The sequence below is a fragment of the Morone saxatilis genome, unplaced genomic scaffold (genome assembly GCF_004916995.1).
Source record: "Morone saxatilis isolate NCDOM2014 unplaced genomic scaffold, NCSU_SB_2.0 Contig10, whole genome shotgun sequence".
Classification (NCBI taxonomy): domain Eukaryota; kingdom Metazoa; phylum Chordata; class Actinopteri; family Moronidae; genus Morone; species Morone saxatilis.
In genome coordinates, this window is record NW_023339652.1 from 8286688 (window position 1) to 8307395 (window position 20708).

General features: G+C 39.9%; 1 protein-coding gene across 4 annotated transcripts in view; it reads left to right on the plus strand.

Moving 5' to 3' along the window:
- chchd3a (coiled-coil-helix-coiled-coil-helix domain containing 3a) overlaps nucleotides 1-3133 on the plus strand; it is a 66118-nt gene extending 62985 nt beyond the window's left edge. For all 4 annotated transcript variants that reach the window (XM_035678442.1, XM_035678451.1, XM_035678461.1 and 1 more), the window contains one exon: nucleotides 2403-3133. In XM_035678442.1, coding sequence (XP_035534335.1) covers nucleotides 2403-2412 — 10 coding nt within the window. In that variant the 3' untranslated portion in view covers nucleotides 2413-3133. The remainder of the gene's footprint in view (nucleotides 1-2402) is intronic.
- Nucleotides 3134-20708: the final 17575 nt, after the last annotated feature.

The following is a 20708-nucleotide window of genomic DNA, read 5'->3' on the forward strand; positions in this document are numbered from 1 at the left end:
TAGATCCCTGTTTGTAGTTTGAGCGGTTGTTTGCAAAGATTGGAATAAAAAAGGTGCTGGCTCCTATAAAGGCTTATATTGACATTATAATCAGAATTGTAGAAAAAAAGTATATTTTATTGATTTAATTATTTGTCCTTATAATATTTCTAGACGGTAAATGTTGTATTTCTTTGCTTTTGATTTCATAGACATGTTTTGGTCATCGCTCTTATCCATAAGTACATTTAAGTTGATCAATATTGCAATAAGAAACACAAGCAATTACACACCCATAGAGGTCTTAAATAAACTCCCAGGTTAGCCACACTTTAGTTCGTTTATATTCAGTGTTTGACACCAAAATGCATTGTGTGTATCCGGCTAGAATCGATAGTTTTATAATAACAACATGACAATCTGAAAGGGGTCGCTCGTACTGCTTGAACCTACCCAGAATTATTACCCGAATTTGCAGTTCCCCTTGGCTTTACGGAGCTTTACGGTGAGTTTTAGCCCGCAGTCAGCTCATGAACTGCACCTCATACTGCCCTTCAGATGTACCCTGCCACTGAAGGAGAGTTCAGAGATGCAGTCCACTCAGAAGTGGGATTCCTATGAGATCACTAAGCTCAGAAAATAAATCATAACCATGATCTTGATTACAAAATAGAGAGGAGGAGAGGTGGGGGAGAGGCAGAGTTGGAGACGGTGTTGATATGGTTAATGTTCAGGTAAATGCAGTTAAACACACACTTAAATAATAATATTTGCAGCCTGCAGTGATTTTACAGTTCATTGATGGTCAACACAAACCACAACATTCCTTCACTATTGATTGCAGTAATCAGATATTGTATTAGCCATTAATAATAATAACAATCTTCCATGTGGCTCTTGTAAATCCCATCTGTAGTATGATATCGCCTCCTTTTAGGAGGTGGAAATGTTTCCCAGCAAGCATGATTGTTAATCTTGCACAAGTAGTGGAATGCATGAGCAACCTCTGTTAATATGCCTGTTCCTATTATTTGCTTGATCCTCTTTTAAAGGTCCAGTGTGTAACATTTAGGAGGATCTTTTGGCAGAAATAGAATGTAATATTCATCGGTATTTTTTCATTTGTGTATAATTACCTTAAAAAAAGAATTGTTTTCGTTACCTTAGAATAAGCTGTGGAGTGAGTCCTCTTGCACGGAGGCCGCAAGGTTTCTACAGTAGCCCAGAACGAACAAACCAAACACTGGCTCTAGATTTTGTGTTTTGAGTCTTCTGCCACTGTAATATCTCCTACTCACTTGGAAGGCTGAGCTGTATTCAAATGGTTGAAATCTGCAACTTTACCACTAGATGCCACTAAATCTTACACAATGGTCCTTTAAATGCATATGCAATGAAGAGCGAGGCGCACTCCAGCCTGGTACGTCTTCTTGATAAATACAGCACATGTTCGGGGCAGAATGCGTCACGTGCGTGAAGATCTGGCTCTCACTGTTTCTACGTTCAGTTACATTAATTCAGTCACGTCAGGCCCTCGACTCAGTTTTTAGTGCCACAGCAATCTCTCGCCTTGTGTCACCACCACATTATTTGTTGGTAAAAACCAGAAGTTAGGGCACCTGAAATGTCAAGAATAATCCCCCATTACATATGCATGTACCATGGTAAGTACAGTGGGTCAAACTTTAACAAGTAGAATCCCCAACGTTGGTTTCCCTGTCGGTATATGTCGTAGCAATGTTGCTGTGTTCCCAGATCTCAGCAGTAACTTTTGATTCAGTAAATACAAGGTTACTTTAACCACTAAAAATGATGGCCAGAACCAAAAAAAAAAAGCCCAGGTTCTAATAAACTGGAATTATCCCTCTCTGATCTCCTCCTTGTCCTAACCTGTGTTTTACAGTATAGTAGACTGTTTGGATGGCTGTTTTTGTCAATAATAATTTTGTCTGCAGATCAATAACGCACTAAATAAACTCAGAAAAATGTTACCGACATGGATTTACTTCATCCACAACACCATTATTATTAAGTTGGTCAGTGTAGATTTTTCTTTCTTACTTCCTGTCTACCTTATTCCCTTCCTTATGTCCCTCGCTTCGTCTCTCACTCTCACACAGTTTTCATCCACTAGCATCAGCCGCAATAAGCCAGTTCAAATGGTTATTGACAGGGAGTGCTGGGGATTTGTGGTTGCACTTATCGCCAACATGGAATCCACTGCCCTCGGGTCTTTTCTCTACTTCTCCAACTCACTCCATCCTCTTCCCTTTTATTGTACTCTCAGGCCCTCCTCTCTCTGTCTCGTCTCTCTTGTGTGACATAATATGTTACCCCGCTGTTTTTTTGGCTATTTAGATTTCTGTTTTATTTGTCTCTCTGTCTCTCTAATGCACTTTTCTCTCTTTTTTTCTTGTCTGCAGAACAAGTTGAGGACCGGGGGATAAAGACGAGAGAGAAAGAAAGAGGGAGCAATGAAGAGTTTATGGTGTGGGATTACTTATTATCGACCGACTGACAGACAGACCAAACCGGAGCGGAGGAAGCGAGGCACGAGTCAGCACCAAGACACACACCCTGTAAACCCCCGTGGAGAACCGAACCAAACCAGACTAGAGGCACCGAACACAGCACCCTGAGAGAGAAATAGACACGTTTTTCCCCTGGATTCCTGTCCCCTTTCCCCACTTCTCTTACCATTTGTCTATCTCTCCTTTGAGTATGTAGGGAGTGACACTGTCTGCCTTTTTAAAGCGACAGCAGGGGCCGACGGGACCCAGCAGGCCTGAGCTTGGCCCGCTAAAAAGGACAGTAAAAAACGAAACCGGAACGAACACAAGAAAGCAAGCCACCTCTGTCGCAGGCCACTTGGACCCATCCCTTCTCACTCCAGCACTGTTAGGAAATTAGAAGTCTATTTTTACTAATAAAAGTCAGTCCTATTTTGTTGTCCATAAATCATTGAAATCATTGTGTTCCTGCTTCTAATGCACTATCCTGTACACAAAATACACATGTATGCATCTGTTTCTTCTTTGCATCTGTTTCGTGTGAGTTTGTGTTATGTTAATAATGTAACGACATGCATGTTGAGTATTCATCCAGAACAACGCTTGTGACAATGTCTGATCAGAGGAAATAAAAGACAAAACAATGCAGGAACTACTGTTGAACTTTCCTCCATAAAAATTCATAATCTCTGTCTCTGGTGTGTGTATGTTATGTGTGTGTTTTATGCTAATTACAGCAAGCATTGTACAACTTTGATGGATACGCAGCCTTCATGTTGTCAGGACGACATTTTGCCAAACGGAGTGAATGAGCCCAAGAGAGGGGGACTGAAGCGTGGGGGGGAAATATTCGTCCCAGATGTTCTGGTTCATAATCTATCTTTCTCTCTGTTTCTCTATCTCTTTCTTTCTTTATATAGCTCTGTTGTTTGAATCCTCTGTGTGCCTTAGCTATTCAGTGAAAAAGCAGTGAGCTCTACCTCTTCCTTATCCCCTCATTGTCCCTCTTTTCTTTTACTTATCTACTTCTTTCTGTCTTTCTCTCCATCTTTTCTTCCGCTCTGGAGTGTGTTTCTTCCCTGCTCAGTCTCCCAGCCTAATGTTGCCTTGGAGGAGACGGCTTCTCTACGCTGTCTGCACTCTGCCAGACTCTCTGGGTTGGGATAGACAGACACTGTATGTGTATATGTGTGTGTGTGTGTGGGTGTGTGGGTGTGTGTGTGGGTGGGGTAAGTAATGCAGCCATCCATCCACTTTTTATGCAGTATCAGTGTTTGTGTGTGTTTGTGTGAGTGGACGTTGGGGTCTGGTTTTGATGTGGAAGCAGGTGATCGCAGACGAGACGTTATCTTAATTCCGCATCAGAAAAAGAAATTGTGTGTTTGTGGTGGACAGAGCAAGAGAAGAAGTGAGAGAGGCTGTGTGTGTGTGTGTGTGTGCAAGCATGTGATTCGTTGTGACTAATCCCTCTCTGTCTATCAGTCAGCTGTCCTTTTGCTTTTTGACTTTTGGAGTCTCGAAGGGGTGAGGGGTTGACTTCTATTATACAGCGTGTGTGTGTGCCTTGGAGGGGTTTTCTAAAGGTTGGGGATAATGGGTATTGGAGTTCATGGCAGGTGTTTCTCCACAGAGTAGACCATGGCCAATTTTTTTCACCTCTTGTTTTTCCCTCTGACACAAGCTGCACGACTCCTCTATCTGACCCAGTACCTCCGAGCCAAGATAAGTGATTTAACGGTGTATTCTGTCTGTAATGAGATTATTTCCCCTCTAATATAATTAAAGGATGATTAGAAAATCATGATATTCAAACAGGGGGCTTACCTTTTCCTTTTCAAGGCCTCCACCCCAACCTCAAAAACCTTTTTAAAGTTCAACAACAGCGCGTATATGAAGAGTTGCTTGTGCTCTTTCCTTTTTTAAATTCACAAAGAAGGCGCATTTTAAGAGCATTTAATACGATGTTTTTCCCGAGAAAGTATATTAGGGAAGGGCATAATGCAATTCAAAATTAATGTAGTGCTAAATTAGCTGCAATTTATATACACGCCTCCCGAAGCCAATCTTTCATTTGTCAGGTGGTAGAAGTAATGAGATTTTGATGTAAGGTTTTCTGTATAAATAAGTTATTAAATAATAACAGAGTGAGCTGAACGGGAAAAACAATATTTTTCCATCTCAGTGCAAGAGTGTAGCTGAGATGTCCTTGAGCACAGAGCTGCTTGTGAACACTGGAGTGACAACAGGCAGTGTTCACATTTGTGTCAGTGTTCTTGAGGGGTCCCGAAGGCCACTGGCTTCGGGGTCGAGGTGATGGAGGCGGTGGAAAGCGAGGAGAATAAAATCTGAAATGCAGGTATTTCATGTGAAGGTTACTCAAATGTTAGCTTTCATATATTAAATTCTTTTCATAGAATGGACTGGGGTAAATAATAACATCAGGTTATAAAATAAACTGATGAAAAACACAAATCTCATTTCAGGATATCTGTTTTATTAAAACTGTGACCTCTGAGCAGACATTCAGGTGTTTTGCACTTTAGCGCATTAGGAACATTTTCTTTCCAATCAAAATTAGACTAATATACAGACATATATTATATAATATACATACATACAATATAATAACATTTTCATTTAGAAAAAGGAAATGTTTGCTATGTAGTCCCACTTTCTGTAGTACCAAATAAAAAACAAACAAATGTTTCTCTTTCCCCTTTTTGTAATTTTCCATTTCTATCTTGATTTTAAAACTTAAATCTCTAGGAGGTTGCTAATACCTCAGGAAAATCTGTTATGTTATCCAAACATTTTGTGCCAAACTGATTGTTTCTTCAGTCTGTCTGCCACACATAAATGAGGTACCCAGCACTATCATGACTCACATATTTACCAACTAAAAAACACGATTTCCCTCGCCAAACTTCCTTTTCATGATCATCTCTGCTCAAGACAATGAAAATTCCTTTAATTCTTTTAGTTTTGTCGATAAGGGCATGTGCAGGAAAACATAGGAGGATCCACATTGCTGTCACACATGGAGTGTTGCACCCTGTCCCACGAGAAAATTAGTCTAGCCAACGAATCTCATTAACAGGATGCTATCAGTGCCCACAACACCAGCTACAACGAGCCAGAAAAGATTGGTAACGTTTGTGTCTCTAACCTGTGACTTGCTGTCCAACACAAGACCTTGCACAAGGCTTTAATGAGGCATAACAATTTGTGACTTAAATGAATGCACAGAGGAAACACGCATACAGTGTAAATGAGAGAAGGATTGGGTGGTGATCATTGAGCCGCCTTGGATATTTGCAACCAGTATTCACTACAGAAGGGGTTTATTCAAAGCCATCAAAAAAAAAACACTTTAAAGACTATGTCAAAGAAGTGGACGTAATCAACATAACCAGTGCTGTAGTGCCTTAAATCTGCATTCTTTCTAATGGCCAGCAGGGGGCGACTGCACTGGTTGCAAAAAGAAGTCACATTGTGTAGAAGAGAGAAAATGACTCTACATTTCTCTTGATTTATTACCTCAGAAAACATTTTCCTCATGAGTTTATGGTCTCAATCGCTAGTTTCACATCTTCAATACAGTATGATTTTGTAAATTATAGTCCCATTTAGGGTCAAATAGACAATAAAGCAGGGTATGCTTCAGGTTGTGGCTACGTTGTGATTGACAAGACCCTACCACAGCAACCTGTCAATCAGGATAGAGGTGTAACAATGCGTATCCGTAGCACTGTGTGCATTTAAATAGCCGTGGAATTGCTTTTGGGTGATGTCTGTGTTTTCTGCTTTGAACTTTGACCTTTTCACAGTGTGTTTTCAGTTCATGAAAGTTAATTGTAATATTTTGTTCACTTAGAAATGTATTGTTCAACATTCGGTTGTACTAAAAGACACTCTTTTTCTTTTAGTAAGAAACTTACATTTTGTTTCAAGCCTGTTTTTATGCTAGCCACAAATATGAATTAGTTCATTAATGTCACAGGTAATGTGAACTATGGATGCATAGGGTCAGATCCATCCCTCATTCCTCCCCTCTTGTCCAAATATGGTCACTTCTGGCTGCAAAACAAGTTGCCGATGGCCAAAATGCCAAACTTGAGGCTCCAGAACAGTAGTGCACCAATCGTGGCTATATTCATGTCTTTTATACAGTCAGTGCCTTTCTCAACCTTTTTGGATCCCAAAATTGATACACATCAGACGGGCTAGTATTTAATAAGATGTAGTCTTAGGGATCACCATCTGATAAAATTTAGTTATTCCATAAGTGTCTATACTGTAGATTGACAGATTAACAGTGACGAGTGTGAAACCTATGAACAGATCAATCATTGTAATACATCCTCTCATTGGGCTAACGTCTAGTAAATTAAATTAACAGTGAAATTCAAATACAGTATTTCCCATCAGAACCACTGGTCTATGCAACCCATGCATTATTGCCACACTCTGGCATGATTTTAAAGTATCTTTACTACACATCTCATATTGTAGGTACCCTTAATGTACAAGACATTTCACTGTGCACCTCTACATATACTGCAGGTCTATGCTATTTTGGCTGTTATTTATATCAGCTTCTGTCAGTATGGCTTTCACTGTCTCTATAGTGCTCCATACCATCTGTCTCTGTTTAAACAGTGAGACTTTGTCGACACCAGTTCTTGTACTGGACTGTATAAAGAGATTAGAATAAAGCTACAATTTCATTTCAGTGCTTTTATGATATTTCAGCCCTATGTTGCTTCTGTTCTCTAAAGAAGCTGACTTGAAAATGACACCAGAATGCACTCAACTCTGCAATACAAAAGACAACATCCTCCACCATGATGACTAATCACATTTGATTTAATGACCTTCTCTGAAGAAAAAATAGCTTTTCCCTTTAAAGTTTTCCCCACACTCCCTCTCCGACTCTTATCCGTCTGTGCGTCTCTTTGTGCCTTTTAGTGTCTCTCCACACAGTCTATCCTCACTCTTGTGTTTGCATTTACTCTGCTTTTTTGTTCTTTTGTTCTGTCTCACTTTCCTTCTGCTCTTTTTCTTACTTTACCCCCCCCCCCCCCCCACTTTCTTTCTTTCTTTCTCTCACTCTCTACTCACCAAGGATACTGAGGAATAGACCGGCAGCCTGAGGGGCGGATCTGTTGGCGGTGATTGGCTCTCCTTGCTTGCCAATGAGGTGTGAAGCGTCTGCCACGCTGCTGTAACTCTTCTCTGAGGGCCACCCTCGCCTTCTTGCGTGTCCACACAAACACATACACACACAGTATGACACAATATGCTTCAAACAGATACAAGCGCTTGACAAATGCATTCACCCACACAAATTAAAAACACCACAGAAGACACTTCGAAAATGCGGTTATGGTTCTGTCTAGGCAAGGACACCTCATCCTGTTTGGACTTCAGGAAGACTGAACTCATACACATACACATAGAAATATTCTTGGTTGCCAGCGATGCCAGTGGGGCCTGCAGATGAGAGTAGACCGTCATACACTCTATTCTAGTAATGGGCAGGCAGATGGCAGGCTGCTCTGTAGCCTCTGCTTAGGCTGATGGCTCTATTCATCAGGCTGCTCTCCCTCCCTGCAGCCCTGCACCAGGCTACAATTTATAGAGCTCTCTCTCCTTCACACTCCCCTCTCTGCTATTCTCTCTTGCTGTTATTTATTTGTACTTTTTTGTTTTAGTCTGCACCTCTTCTCTTATTTTCTCTGAGTCTGTGCTGGTGTCTGTCTGCTTGGCACCATAAAAGGCTGTTTCATTCCAGCTAGAATGTCTGCTGCTGGGGGAATGAGGTATTGGCTCGGTGTTAGAAAGTGCTGCTACCTTCCTGTCTTTTTTTTGGCAGACTGAAGTTTTGGTCATGCAAACACTTTTTGGAGGCAGAGCTGCTTGGTGGCAGAGGAAGTCTCATTGGACTGAGTCAAACTTTAGTGGTTATCGAGCCAAAGCCAGTTTACTGCAGTGCAAGTTATCTACCTTGGAAAAAAAACCAAGGAGTACTTTGGGAAGTATTTGCTTTCCTGCTGAGAGCTGTATAAGATAAGATATTAAATCGATGCCACTTTTATATCTGTAAAAACAGGAAGCTACAGCCAGCAGCTGATTAGCTTAGATAGTTTAGCACAAAGACTTTCTCTTGGGTGGGAAGCAGTAACTTCTGTCCACATTCCCACTTCGTTAAACCACTGCCATTCTCTTCCTGTCCACCAGATGCCCTCTGACTTGCCCTTCTTTACCTGAGTGCCCCACCCATTTACTCACCTGTTCCCACTTCTCTCACCAGCCCTGCAGTTACTTGTCCTCTCCTGCCCACCTGCTCCGGTTTCTTCATTAGTCCTCTTTTATTCAGCCGTTGTCAGTTTGTTCCCTGTTGCAATGTTGGTTTCTTCCTTTGTTGTTTTTGCTTTTGAGCTTCTGTCAATCTGTCCGACCTGTACCTGCTTGCCTGTCTGCATACCTGTAGGCTGTCTGAATTAATAAATCATTGAAATCATGCTGTCTGCCTTGACTGTCTGCACTTGGGTCCTCCCCCTGTTGCCACTCTCCCTCACCGTTGCAGTGGCAACAAGATTTCACAAAGTTACTGCTCGTGGCCAAGAAATAGCACATAAACCACTGTAAAACCGAAAAGGTTTTTCCACTTTGTTTTTTTCCACTTAAAGGTCTAGTGAGTAGGATTTAGTGGCATCTAACGGTGTAGGTGCAGATTGTGTGAAGGAAAAACTATGGCGGCGATAAAAGATAGAAGATAAAAATGGCAATTATACATTAATAAAAAAACATACCCATAAATATTATATTCTATTTCTGCCAATAGATCCTCCTAAATGTTACACACTAAACTTTAAAACAAACAAGATATAATTTGTAATTAATGCTCCGTTTTCTGTTTGAATGCTAAGCTAAGCTAACTGTCTGCTGGCTATAGCCATATATTTGCGAGAGAGATATGAGAGTGGAATCAGTCTCCCATCTAACTCGAGATGGGAGGCGAGCTTGTCTCCTAAAATGTTGAAATATCTGAAAGACATAAATGATCACTGCTCCTGTTTAATTTTGCATTAATACGGTAGCCTATATAGGCTGCAGTGAATAGCCATGAGCTATTGCTGCTAGTTATTGGATGAAAGATTAGAAACAGAAACAGAAAGCTGTCTATCCTGTCTGTAAAACACAGTGTCTGTTGAAATAATAGCTTAGCAACTAAATATGAACATCATATATCAATGAAAATCAGCAGATTGCATGAGTAAATTTAAGTGCTTGTCTTGCCAGAGGTTAATTTGACCCCTGCTACGGGTTTTTTTTAAATTGGTAACAGTTCTGTTATGAGGACAAGTACACTATGTCAGTTAAATTAGCTTTAATTATGTATAAATCACAGGCTTGCTGTCCTATTGTGTAAAAGCTATGGAGATAAAGAATTCCGTGTTGGATGGCTGTGCATGTATGCTTGTGGCATGTGGCGTGTGTGTTTGTGGGGAGACATAGGCAGTGAATGAGAACTTGGCTTTGACTGTCAGTTTCCCTCCAGAGATAAAGTGAGTGGTAATGAGCCCCTGAGCTGCTGTGCTGAGGAGACTGTAGGACTGCCAGGGGAGGAGGATGACCTCGAAGACCATGAACACACACAAACTTACACACACATCCACAAATCAAAACTATTTGTGAATTTAAAGGTTCACCATAAGCTAACAGGTTTGTTCCTTGTGTATTTTTTTATTACTATACTACACGTGAGGCTAAATGGGGGAAAAAATCCTTTCACTGACCAAAAAAGTGTCATGGTGCTGTGATGGTAATGGATTTTAAAGTGGAAACAAACAACTTTTTAATTGCACCCTGTAATGGCTATAGAATAATGGCACCATCAGTGTTTAGATTGGTTCCCTATAAGCTAATTCTGTCTGCCACTGGGCACGATATTTCCCGGTAAAATGAAGACTACTATTTACAAGACTTAAACTAAATTAATGAACACGCCTTTTCTCCTAATGTTTTCCACCCCTACAACCAACTCCTGCTAAATTTACTTGTCTGTATCAAATAACATAAGTTAAACTATGTTATTACTATGCAACGCACATCATTACAATAGCTTTTGCCTGTTCACAAATTAAATATAAAATTGCAATAACGATTACGATAACAATTTCAATTTACCTCTTCAGTGAACATGCTACTTTCTTCTCTCTTATTTCCAAAGTAGTGACGATCGCCCCCACATCAAAATAGAGACACAAAGTACAATGACAATCCATTACAATCCATTTAAACAGACTTGCAGTCACCCATATTTCAAATTAACTTTGTGCCGAGACTTAGTGAGGTGTTGATTCAACTTCCTGGGAGTTTTTGAAGCCATGGTCTGTGACGGTTTTACAGTCCATTTACCATAATTCCTGCTCGTGTTACCTGGTTAGTCGATGATATTTTCACTGCAAGATGGGAAATAACTTCCCCAAAAGCAGAGTAAAAGCTCTACAGGCTTTTTTAATGTGAGGAAAGTAACAGATTGTGGGTTTGAAGTGTGTCTGTGTTCTTTAGAGTGACAAGACTCACCATATTGCAACAAATCTTTCCCTTGCTCTTTTCTGGGCTGCTCGACTAAAAAAACTAGCTGGCTGGAAGGCTGAAGTCAGAAAGACAGAAGTTTGGTAATGAGAAAAAAAACAGCTGGCAATGAAAACTTTGCCTTTGTTTCTTTTTGTCATATATACTTTTACTGCACAAAGGAACATTTGTTTTTTTTTCCTCTGGTACATTTTCAAGTTTTTATTTAGTGATATCTTTTTAACTACAAAAAGTAACTGGAGATGGTTGTTTGGATTTTCTCGTTTGAGCTGCACAGTTGCAGTAATAAATCATGTTAACATGTTCCCGTGCTATTTTCCAATGGAAATTCTGCACCTGCATAATAGTAGTCATTGCTCACTGTATTGTATTACAGTATGTTGCTAATTTTTCCATGATGCTCCAATGTTACAGTACCTGATTTGATATTGCAGTACTGAGGCAATGGTAATGTGGTTACTTAAATGGCTGTACACCACCATGCACTGCTACACCATAAGCCAACAGTACCATGGTGCTGGTTACCTTTATTGTCATGGTGACTATAATAAACACTGATGGCTGGAAACTTCTTTTTCTCTACCAGGTGACAAACTTCTATTCCCCTTATGGTGTAGGTTATATTGTCATATCACCTAACCCTACATGGTACAGAACCAATATGGTACAGTGACAAAATTATCATGCAGTTTTGTTAACATATAACCCTAGTACCTTTTGTCAAGAAAATCCAAGTGACTAAAAGTAAGAAATGGGCTTTCACATGTACAATAGGTACAGCTATTCTTTATATAATAGCTATGTATTCTTTATCAGCTGATACCGACTGAATCAACTATAGGCCTAACCAAGATGTCCAGAAGTGAGGAGTTATTCACATGTGAAGGTTAGATACTCCCTACACATTAGAGAAGCATATAACTATGCCACAAGCCAGTGGCTACTAAACCTGTTACATGGCCCCACATAAGCCTATCCATCCGTGACCTGCGAGAAGCCAGTTTAGACTAATCCCCACAACTGTATAAAATGTTTTCTCATCCTTCAGAAGAGGATTTAAATTACTTTACACTTACAACTTGTGCTGAGGCCTGCCTGCGACGTGGCGTGCAGCTGGTGCCTGAAGCATTTCTGTCATTAATTTTGTCCACAAGCCCAGTACACTTGGGTGACCGGTGCCCATTTATATACAGTGTCCTGACATTGTCCCTTCTGAGACCTACACATGCACACACTGAAATGTACTTTACAGTAGCTTTTTTATTGTCATGTGAGATGCTTTAGTACACAAACACTTGCAGTTGAGGTTAAACACAAACACAGCCATTCCCACTAATACAGCACAGACAGAGGGTGAATACCGAGACACACATTGTTATTTATTAATTATAATATAACTATAGCTCATGCACACATCGTAAGCAAAGGCCTGGAGGGCATATTGCACATTAAAACACACACACACACACATACACAAGCACTCAAGCACGTTTTGTGTTTGAGATCTCATTGTCCCCAATGGTTGCATAAGGTGCCTCGAGGCATTTACAGCACAGCCACACACTCAAACATGATTATCTCCATTTGATGTCTGTGACTGGGTCATAATTAGGATGGGTGACATCATCAACAATACACACACACAGACACACACAAACATCTATATGTATAACCCAGGGGACACTAACACTTGGTCAGCACTCACTCCTGTGTGATTTGGAGTATTGTAATTTGGCATTGAGCTTTGGTGCTGTATTGATTGCTGTGTGTGTTTGCGTGTGTACATGCATGTGTGTCCATTAGTACTGATGTCATAGGTTTTCATTTACTCTATATCCAGAAGACACGTTTGGCCAGAAACCTCTGGAACACCATTATGGCAGCTTTCAAATGAATATATACTGTAAATGTTACATATAATACACATTCTGATGTCTCACACACAGTCTGGATTTAGTCTTCTTGAAACTCTTATCCAATATATACCATGCATTATTCACCAGTTTCTGGCGATCTCTCCTTGATCAGGGTGTCCTATTAGGTTGTTTCTGGTTTCTTTATATTCAAGACAATAATTAGTCATAGCCGTTAGAAGTTGTAAAAGGAAATACCATAATAAAATAATAAGAATATGTTTTTTTTTCAATGTAAAGCTACCCTGTCATCAAATAGAGATGATTTTCCCCTTTTCAAATCATTACATTCAAAGCTCTGTCCAATCTCTTAGAAAAGGAGAAAAGGACCTTTTTCTGTTGAAACTGTAGATCTCTTTATTACTATTCAGGGTGATATGGGGATTATCCCATCATAATTTGGGAGGGTAAACAAGCTGGACAAGTTGTCACCACTTTCCAATTTACCTGACCTACATGACTTTGGACTGTAAGACGAAATCAACAACTCTATATAAATATATAAAACTCCATGCAGAGGAGTCTGGGGCCAATATTTGATCTGTGAACCTTCATGCTGTGAGGTGACAGTGCCAACCACTGAGCCCTGTGGTGTCCACAGACTAACATCTGTTAATATGATGGTAAATAGAGTCTGAGCTCACTATGCAAAGCAATTTGGCAGTTATTTTGAGGTATGACATTTTCCCCTGCTGCATCATACATGAATGGGTCTTAGGGTTACCCAGACTAAATTTAACTCCAGTACATAATGTGTTGCTATGTGGAGATTACAATATTGCACTGTGTATTTGATTATACACTACTCCTTCTTTGGTGCAATTACAGATTGCAACTACCTTGCTTCACCCTCCACTTCCAGGCGCAAAGGAGAAACTACAGTGTCCATGTTTGGTTTGTCCCTTCTGGGTTATTGTAGAAACAATATCAACATGGCAGCCTACATTGAAGACGGCCTACAGTGTCTGTAGATATTAATGGCTCATTCTAAGGTAAAGAAAACTATATGCAGGTGATTATACATACCTGTAAATATTATATTTCACTTCTACCAATAGATTATCCTAAATGTTACACACTCAACCTTTAATATAGCGTCAGGTTTCAGGGATCATTGCAGAGCCAATATATCCTAACTCGTGCGTGGGTGTCCATATAGTTTAACCAAAGCAATGATTAAAACAGATCCTTTACCCAATAGAAACAACCTACATCCCATTTCCTGATGATCTGATGAAGTGTTGTTTTGACAAATGTGAGGTTATTGGCAAGGAGAACATTCAGATCAATTTCATAATTTGGGTTTCCTCCATGATTCACATTTAGTCCGCTATTAGTTAAAAAAAAAAAAAACGCCACCCTCTCTATTCCCCCAGCCCACACACACCCTCTCCTCGACAGCTTCCCCATCAGGCCCTGCATAGTTGCTCTTCAGTGGAGTGAGGCGTCCTGAGTGTTGACTAATCAAAGGCCCTTTCACAGGGCAAAGACTGATGGCTTAATTAGGACTGCTAATGTTAATCACACTTAAATATTTATAAGGAGGAATTCTTTTGTTTAGCCTTGACCTTTCTCTGGAGCTCATTAACGTGGTTATTATTGCTGCTGGTGTTGTGCTGTTACTCTTAAACATGGCCGTAACACTCGCCCCGGGGCCATTATTGATTTTTGATGGAGCTGACATGGTGCTGTGTTAACGCTTTGTGTGAATGACATTGGCTTATCAGTGTTTGGAGGAGTTTAATCCCGGAGGTGTGTGCGTGTCTGTGTGTGTGTGTGTGTGTGTGTGTGTGTACGTTTGGGCAGCCCGAGGGGATGGTGGGTAATATCTTATCAATGTGGTGAGCTCATTGTGTTTAAGTGGCAGTGAAGGTAATAGAAGTAGGCCCATAAACACTAAATGATCTTTCTTGGCTTGTGTCAGCTCAGCACTTTGACTGAATATCGTGAACAAAATGGAATTGTTATTTTTAACACGCGCACACACAAACACTGAGCTGACCATCATTTTATGACGGAAATTGTTTCTTACCCATACTCACACAGCCAGAGGCAAAAGGTTTCATTACTATAAGATACACGTTGGATAGCACAACACTTGTAGCACTTGTGGGTTAATTGTAGAGGACACAAAGGACAACAGCTTCTCCTTCTATCCAGAGGTTTACTCGTACTATCTGTAGCATTGGTGTCAGCACAAATACAGGTCCTTATTACTTGCGTTCACCGTTTGAATTTCTCTGTTTAAGATACCAGAACCTTATACAAATGACGTGTGCTTTGGGGTAATATAATAAGCATCTTCTGCTCTGAGGAAAAAATATTGTGGTGTGACGCTTTAATGAAAACCATTAATCAGTCATTGTTATTCTCTCAATTTAATATGTTCAGAGAGTGAGTTCCTGCACTCTCTGAACATAGCCTCTCCAACCCCAATTTTTAACAGCACCGGTACACTGCCCAAGGTACTCCACTGTTTTCATCCGATCTAATTATTTCATTTGGATGGGAACAGCCTCTTGTGCACTATTGACTATAAATGTATTATTCTACAATATTATGTTACGACCGTTTGCTGCAATTTTTATTATTTAATTGCAAAATGGAGCAAACTCTGGATCCAATTTGGTGGCAAGGTAACAAAACGTATAGTAATAAATATATTAGAATTTCTTCATAATCCGTCTTTGTTCATGTTCAAATTCACATGGCATAAATGAATAATGCACACATCCATATACAGTATGTTAGATTTTATTTTTATGTATATTATATATGTATATATATATTTTCTATTTGATATTTTATCCATTTGTTGCGGCAATAAGTACGTGGATTGGTTCTGACACACTATTTTCTCTCCTGAGCTGCTCCATCTGTTTCTCTTCGTGATCCTTATGATGCACTGATGTTTTACAGGTGAGCTATCTACAGGATGTATGAGCCTCTCTTTCTTCCCACAGGATTAAACATGCTGTTGCAACGTACGCATAAAGCCACACAGACAAACTAACTTTATAGATCGTCTCCTGAAGCTTCTCTTTACAAGTCTATACTTTTTACTCTCAGTTTTTTAGATTTCCATGCACAGAAATAATGAAAAGCGAAACTAAAATGTAGGTTGTATTTTAACTACGGTACATATAATCCTGTAGAAGTCCTAGAGGCAGTCACCATGACAACATACTGAGTGAATACTACACACCACATTTTTATGGTCTGTAATGTAAGAAAGGTGAGAATGATATATATTGTGAATGTGCATTTATGAATTGAATTAGTATGATGATGAGGTCTATTGAGTTTCTATACTGGCAATTGATACATCATTGCAAAGCCCTCCATGTGCATATTTTTGTTTCTGCAGGTAGTCGTGTGAGAGCGTTTGTGACAGAGAGAAAGTGTGCAGTTATTTTTGCATGTGACTGCGTGAAAGAAATAAAATCCAACATCAAAATATCATCCCACTGACTTGTGTATGTTTGTGTGCATTAGAGAGTCCTAATTGTTAAATATATGTGGTTCCAGATGTGTGGAAATGAGAGCAAAAGACATTTTGTAAAGAGTTATTGAATAACCATGCTACCTGATTGAAAGCAGCCACTCCGTCTCGCGGCTTTGTAATCACTAAATGCCGTTTGGGAAGTGACCGTAAGCACTTCAAACCACCTACGTGTTTCACAATCAGACCAATGAATAAAAGATTTGAGTTTTAAGTGCCTACATTTGGAATTTAAAGTAAGTGGAGATGGGGGACCCTAGAACAAAGCCAAAAAAGGACCAAATAGAGTTTGTGGCGACTCCTGCCGCCCCTCCTCATACTTCATACCACTTGTGGAGGCGGAATTGAAAAGCTGCTGTCAGTGTGTTGCTCACTGTCTCTGTCTTTAAGAGTGAGAATGAGGAGCAGGTGCAAAAGTATTTTCAATCTCAAGTTGTCTTTTTGATGTTTTAGTCATTTCTAAGCCTTAGCCTTAGAATCTAAAGTCTGTGTGTGGTTTTTTTTCTTCCAATCCCACAACCGCCCACTCCCGCAGGATTTCCGACCATTACTGCCTGATCCCGCAGAGATTGTGATCTCTGTTTTCCCACAGAGAAAATAAATAACACACATGTATCCCTTTTATATTTTTGTAATCTAAAGAAATGCAAATACTGTTCCTCAGCTGTTTAATAAGCTGTAAGATGTGAGCTGGAACTATTAAACACCTTTGAAAGCATAAAAGAAACAACCTCAGGGCTGAAAGTGGATAAAAACATTACAGATGTTGTTCCATTTTTCTTATTTACACTCATGTCCTTTCCCATAGCAACACATACAAAACCAGATGCAGGAATGTCAGATTCATAGCAGCAGCTACAGCGTCAGTGTTTACAGCTCAGGTTATATTAGGGATGGCAGTCTTTTATGTCACTGATGATTAAATGAAATGTATTTCACCAACTACGCAACTCGTTTATAAAGAGGAAGACTGCAAGTAGGCCAGCAAGAAAAACAGATGACCCTCAGACTTTATTTAGTGCTGTTTGCAGTTCATGGGACTGTGTATTTACATAAGCCCAATATAGGCCATAGAAATTTCATCTCATACTCATCTAGCAATGATAATACTCACTGCGTGCATGCATTAATTACAGAAATAACTCTTGTGTCTGCAGGACTTGGATTGGGTCCCACCTGCTGCAGCAGTCTACATTACTTTCCATCCAATTTTGCTATTTATTTGTGGGAAATTTTAGCAGCCTGCACGCAACACTTGGTATTATAGATACTTTAAAAACTGCCTGCAGTATTTTCTCCAACTCCATACATGAAATTTGATAAGTTTTAGGCCAAAGAAATATATTTATAAATAAAAGATTCAATACTTCTCTACAGGTATTGTACTTTCAAACAGATCTTTATGTTGGGAAATTTAATGGAAGACAGACCCAAGATAGAGGGGAAAAAAAGATGAAACACTGAAAGACTGAGACAAGATTTGGTTTGTAGCATGTGGCTGTTTCAGTACAACAGAATGCTAGTGTGCAGTCGGCCATGCGCTGCAAGTGTTCTATGGATGCACACTGACCTGCAGGTGAATGCTCATTACACACAGACACACAGAGTAATAGACCCTAAAAGATGTGAAAGTAGCTGGGCTTAAATAGTTTTATCTCCTTATTTATCTTTTTTCATGAGCAATTGAGCGTGAATTTGCAGTAGCCAGCAGCTGGACAGGTGTTGAGTGGGACACCTCTTCGTCCCTAATCACCACAGCAGGGGCTGCACACATACATACGCACAGAGAGGGAGAGAGAGAGACCCACACACCCATGAAAGAAACAGTAGGTGGCTTCCACTAATGGTGTCACTGTTCTTACTCGTTGTGCTGTGAATGTATAACACAGGGACCGACATGAGGTGCATTTTCATCTACTTCTCTTCCTCATCTCTTCTTGTCTAATTGTAACTGAATATTTCTTAGCTCTTTTCCACAAATTTAGAAAAACTCATGACACACTGTAAGGCAGCAAGAACAGAAGAGATGGTAAGTTTGATCTCAGCCAGCAGGGGTCCATATGGTTACTAAAAGCAGGTGGATTAAATGCTATTCGATCTCTGGAAACCTCAATCCCTCTTCTCTTGTCTCCTGTTTTATTCTTTCATTTCCCTTCAACCTTCAACCACCAATCTTTCTTCTCTCTATTTTATCTTGTCCATATGGGCAAGATTAACATTTCCTGAAGCAATAGCCACCTGTGAAGGTACATGAAGGTAAAGGAGAGGTCGATTTACTGCTTCTACATTTGAGCCGCTTATTTCAAGACTGTATGTGTGTGTGCGGCTGCAGTTTCTCATGAAGTGAGGCACAGTTTCTGCCTCACTGAAACTCTGTAGCCAAGGCTGCAGCTACACTGACATTTTAGGCCATAGAAAGATTGTCTGTGCATGTGCGTGCATCTCTTATCTGTATGTAGGATTTCAACAAGGGATGGTGAAGATTTTTTAAATATGTCAGATATGGCTGAGGTTATGTAACTAGAACACTTGTTTAAAAGCAAGCACTGATTGCAGGTCGGACATGCTGCATGCCATTACCCATACCTGCACACCCTTACTTTCCACCTCATTACTGTTGGGAGAGGGCAGAGGTCAAGGGTGCATTTTGAAGTTGCTTCCTACCTGGCCCACCATCAGTAAAGAGAGGAACTAACCCAAAGACTGAGAAACTCAGGTCCATCAGAATCAGTCAACACTACATAAAAGGTATACTACCTGCACTGAAGCTAAAACTTGGCATTGGACCTAAATCGTACGGCAATTTAGAGTTTATATATATATATATATATATATATATATATATATATAATTTCAAAAATGTAAACACAACCTTATCAAAGGAATAGTTCAACACTGGGAAATTATGCGTATCTTCTTTCTTGCCAAGAGTTAGATGAGAAGATTGATACCCCTCTCCTACATATGAAGCTGCAGCCATTAGCTGGTTAGCTTAGTACAAAGACAGAAAACGTGGGGAATAACTTTGCATGGCTCTGTGCAAAAGTAACGAAATCTGCTAACCAGCATATCTAGGCTTACTAATTGTGTTAATGTTCTATTGTGTTTAATCCATCCAAAATCGCAGGCATATAAAATGACACATTGTGGTTTTATAGGGCAGGACTATTTCTCTCACTCCAGTAAGTTACTGCCCCAGGCCAAAAATGTGCGCAAGGTGTAGCACTAGCTGTTGGTTTTATGTATGTAAATATAGAAAACTGCAGTATTCAGTCTTCATGTGACAACTTGTGTTGCAGATGTTTGGACTATTATGTTTTTAGTATTTTTTGTGGAGTGTAAGTAGCTGTTCCGTGTGTGTGTGTGTGTGTGTGTGTGTGTGTGTGTCTGTACATAAAAAACGACATTTGTGTGAGTCTGCACGATCCTGTGCGTGTCCTCGCAGCAGGTTCAATATCTTAGCTGGTGACATGGAAGGGCTTGAAAGGAAAGAGAGGATGAAGCAAAAGAGGAAGGGAGAGGGAGAGAAGGTGGGAGAGATTAGGGATTGATTATCGATTGCTGTGGAGTTGTCAGGAGGCTGAGGGAAGACGGAGGAGCACAGCCCATTTTCCTTTTGTTTGTGTTTTTTTTCCCCACTCTCTCGTTCATCGACTGAGAGGGAGATTGGTGGAGAAAGAGAGCCGCACAAAAGATTCATTTCTCCTTCATTTACCCTCTCTTTTTTTACTTTTTACTGTCTCTAGTTTTGCTAAGATCTTATTTTCTTCTCTGTGTTTAGAAATATTGAACAAAGAATGAAGGTTAAACAAAAGAAAAAACAACACAAGGCAGGAGGGAGGATGAAAGTACAGCAAGAAAAATGAACAGATAGAAGAAAGGAAAACACACACACACACGCACATAAAGTGTTTACTTTATTACTAAACAGAGCAAATCAGCATGAAGAAAAGTCGTTCCAGTTTCCAATTCCCAAATCAAACAAGCACTGATTAAAACCTTGTTGTCCCCAGTCGTCTCACAAATCACTTCCACAAATTCCATTTCATGGAAACACACATTTCACCCCAAGACAGTAACCAAACATAATCCTATGCTTCATTTCCATTCAAATAACATAAATCCAGGGGATTCTTATCAATGATCACAGTAAGTGTGGTCCACAGATTTCTCTGTCCATCAGCATTTATTAGTGTAAGC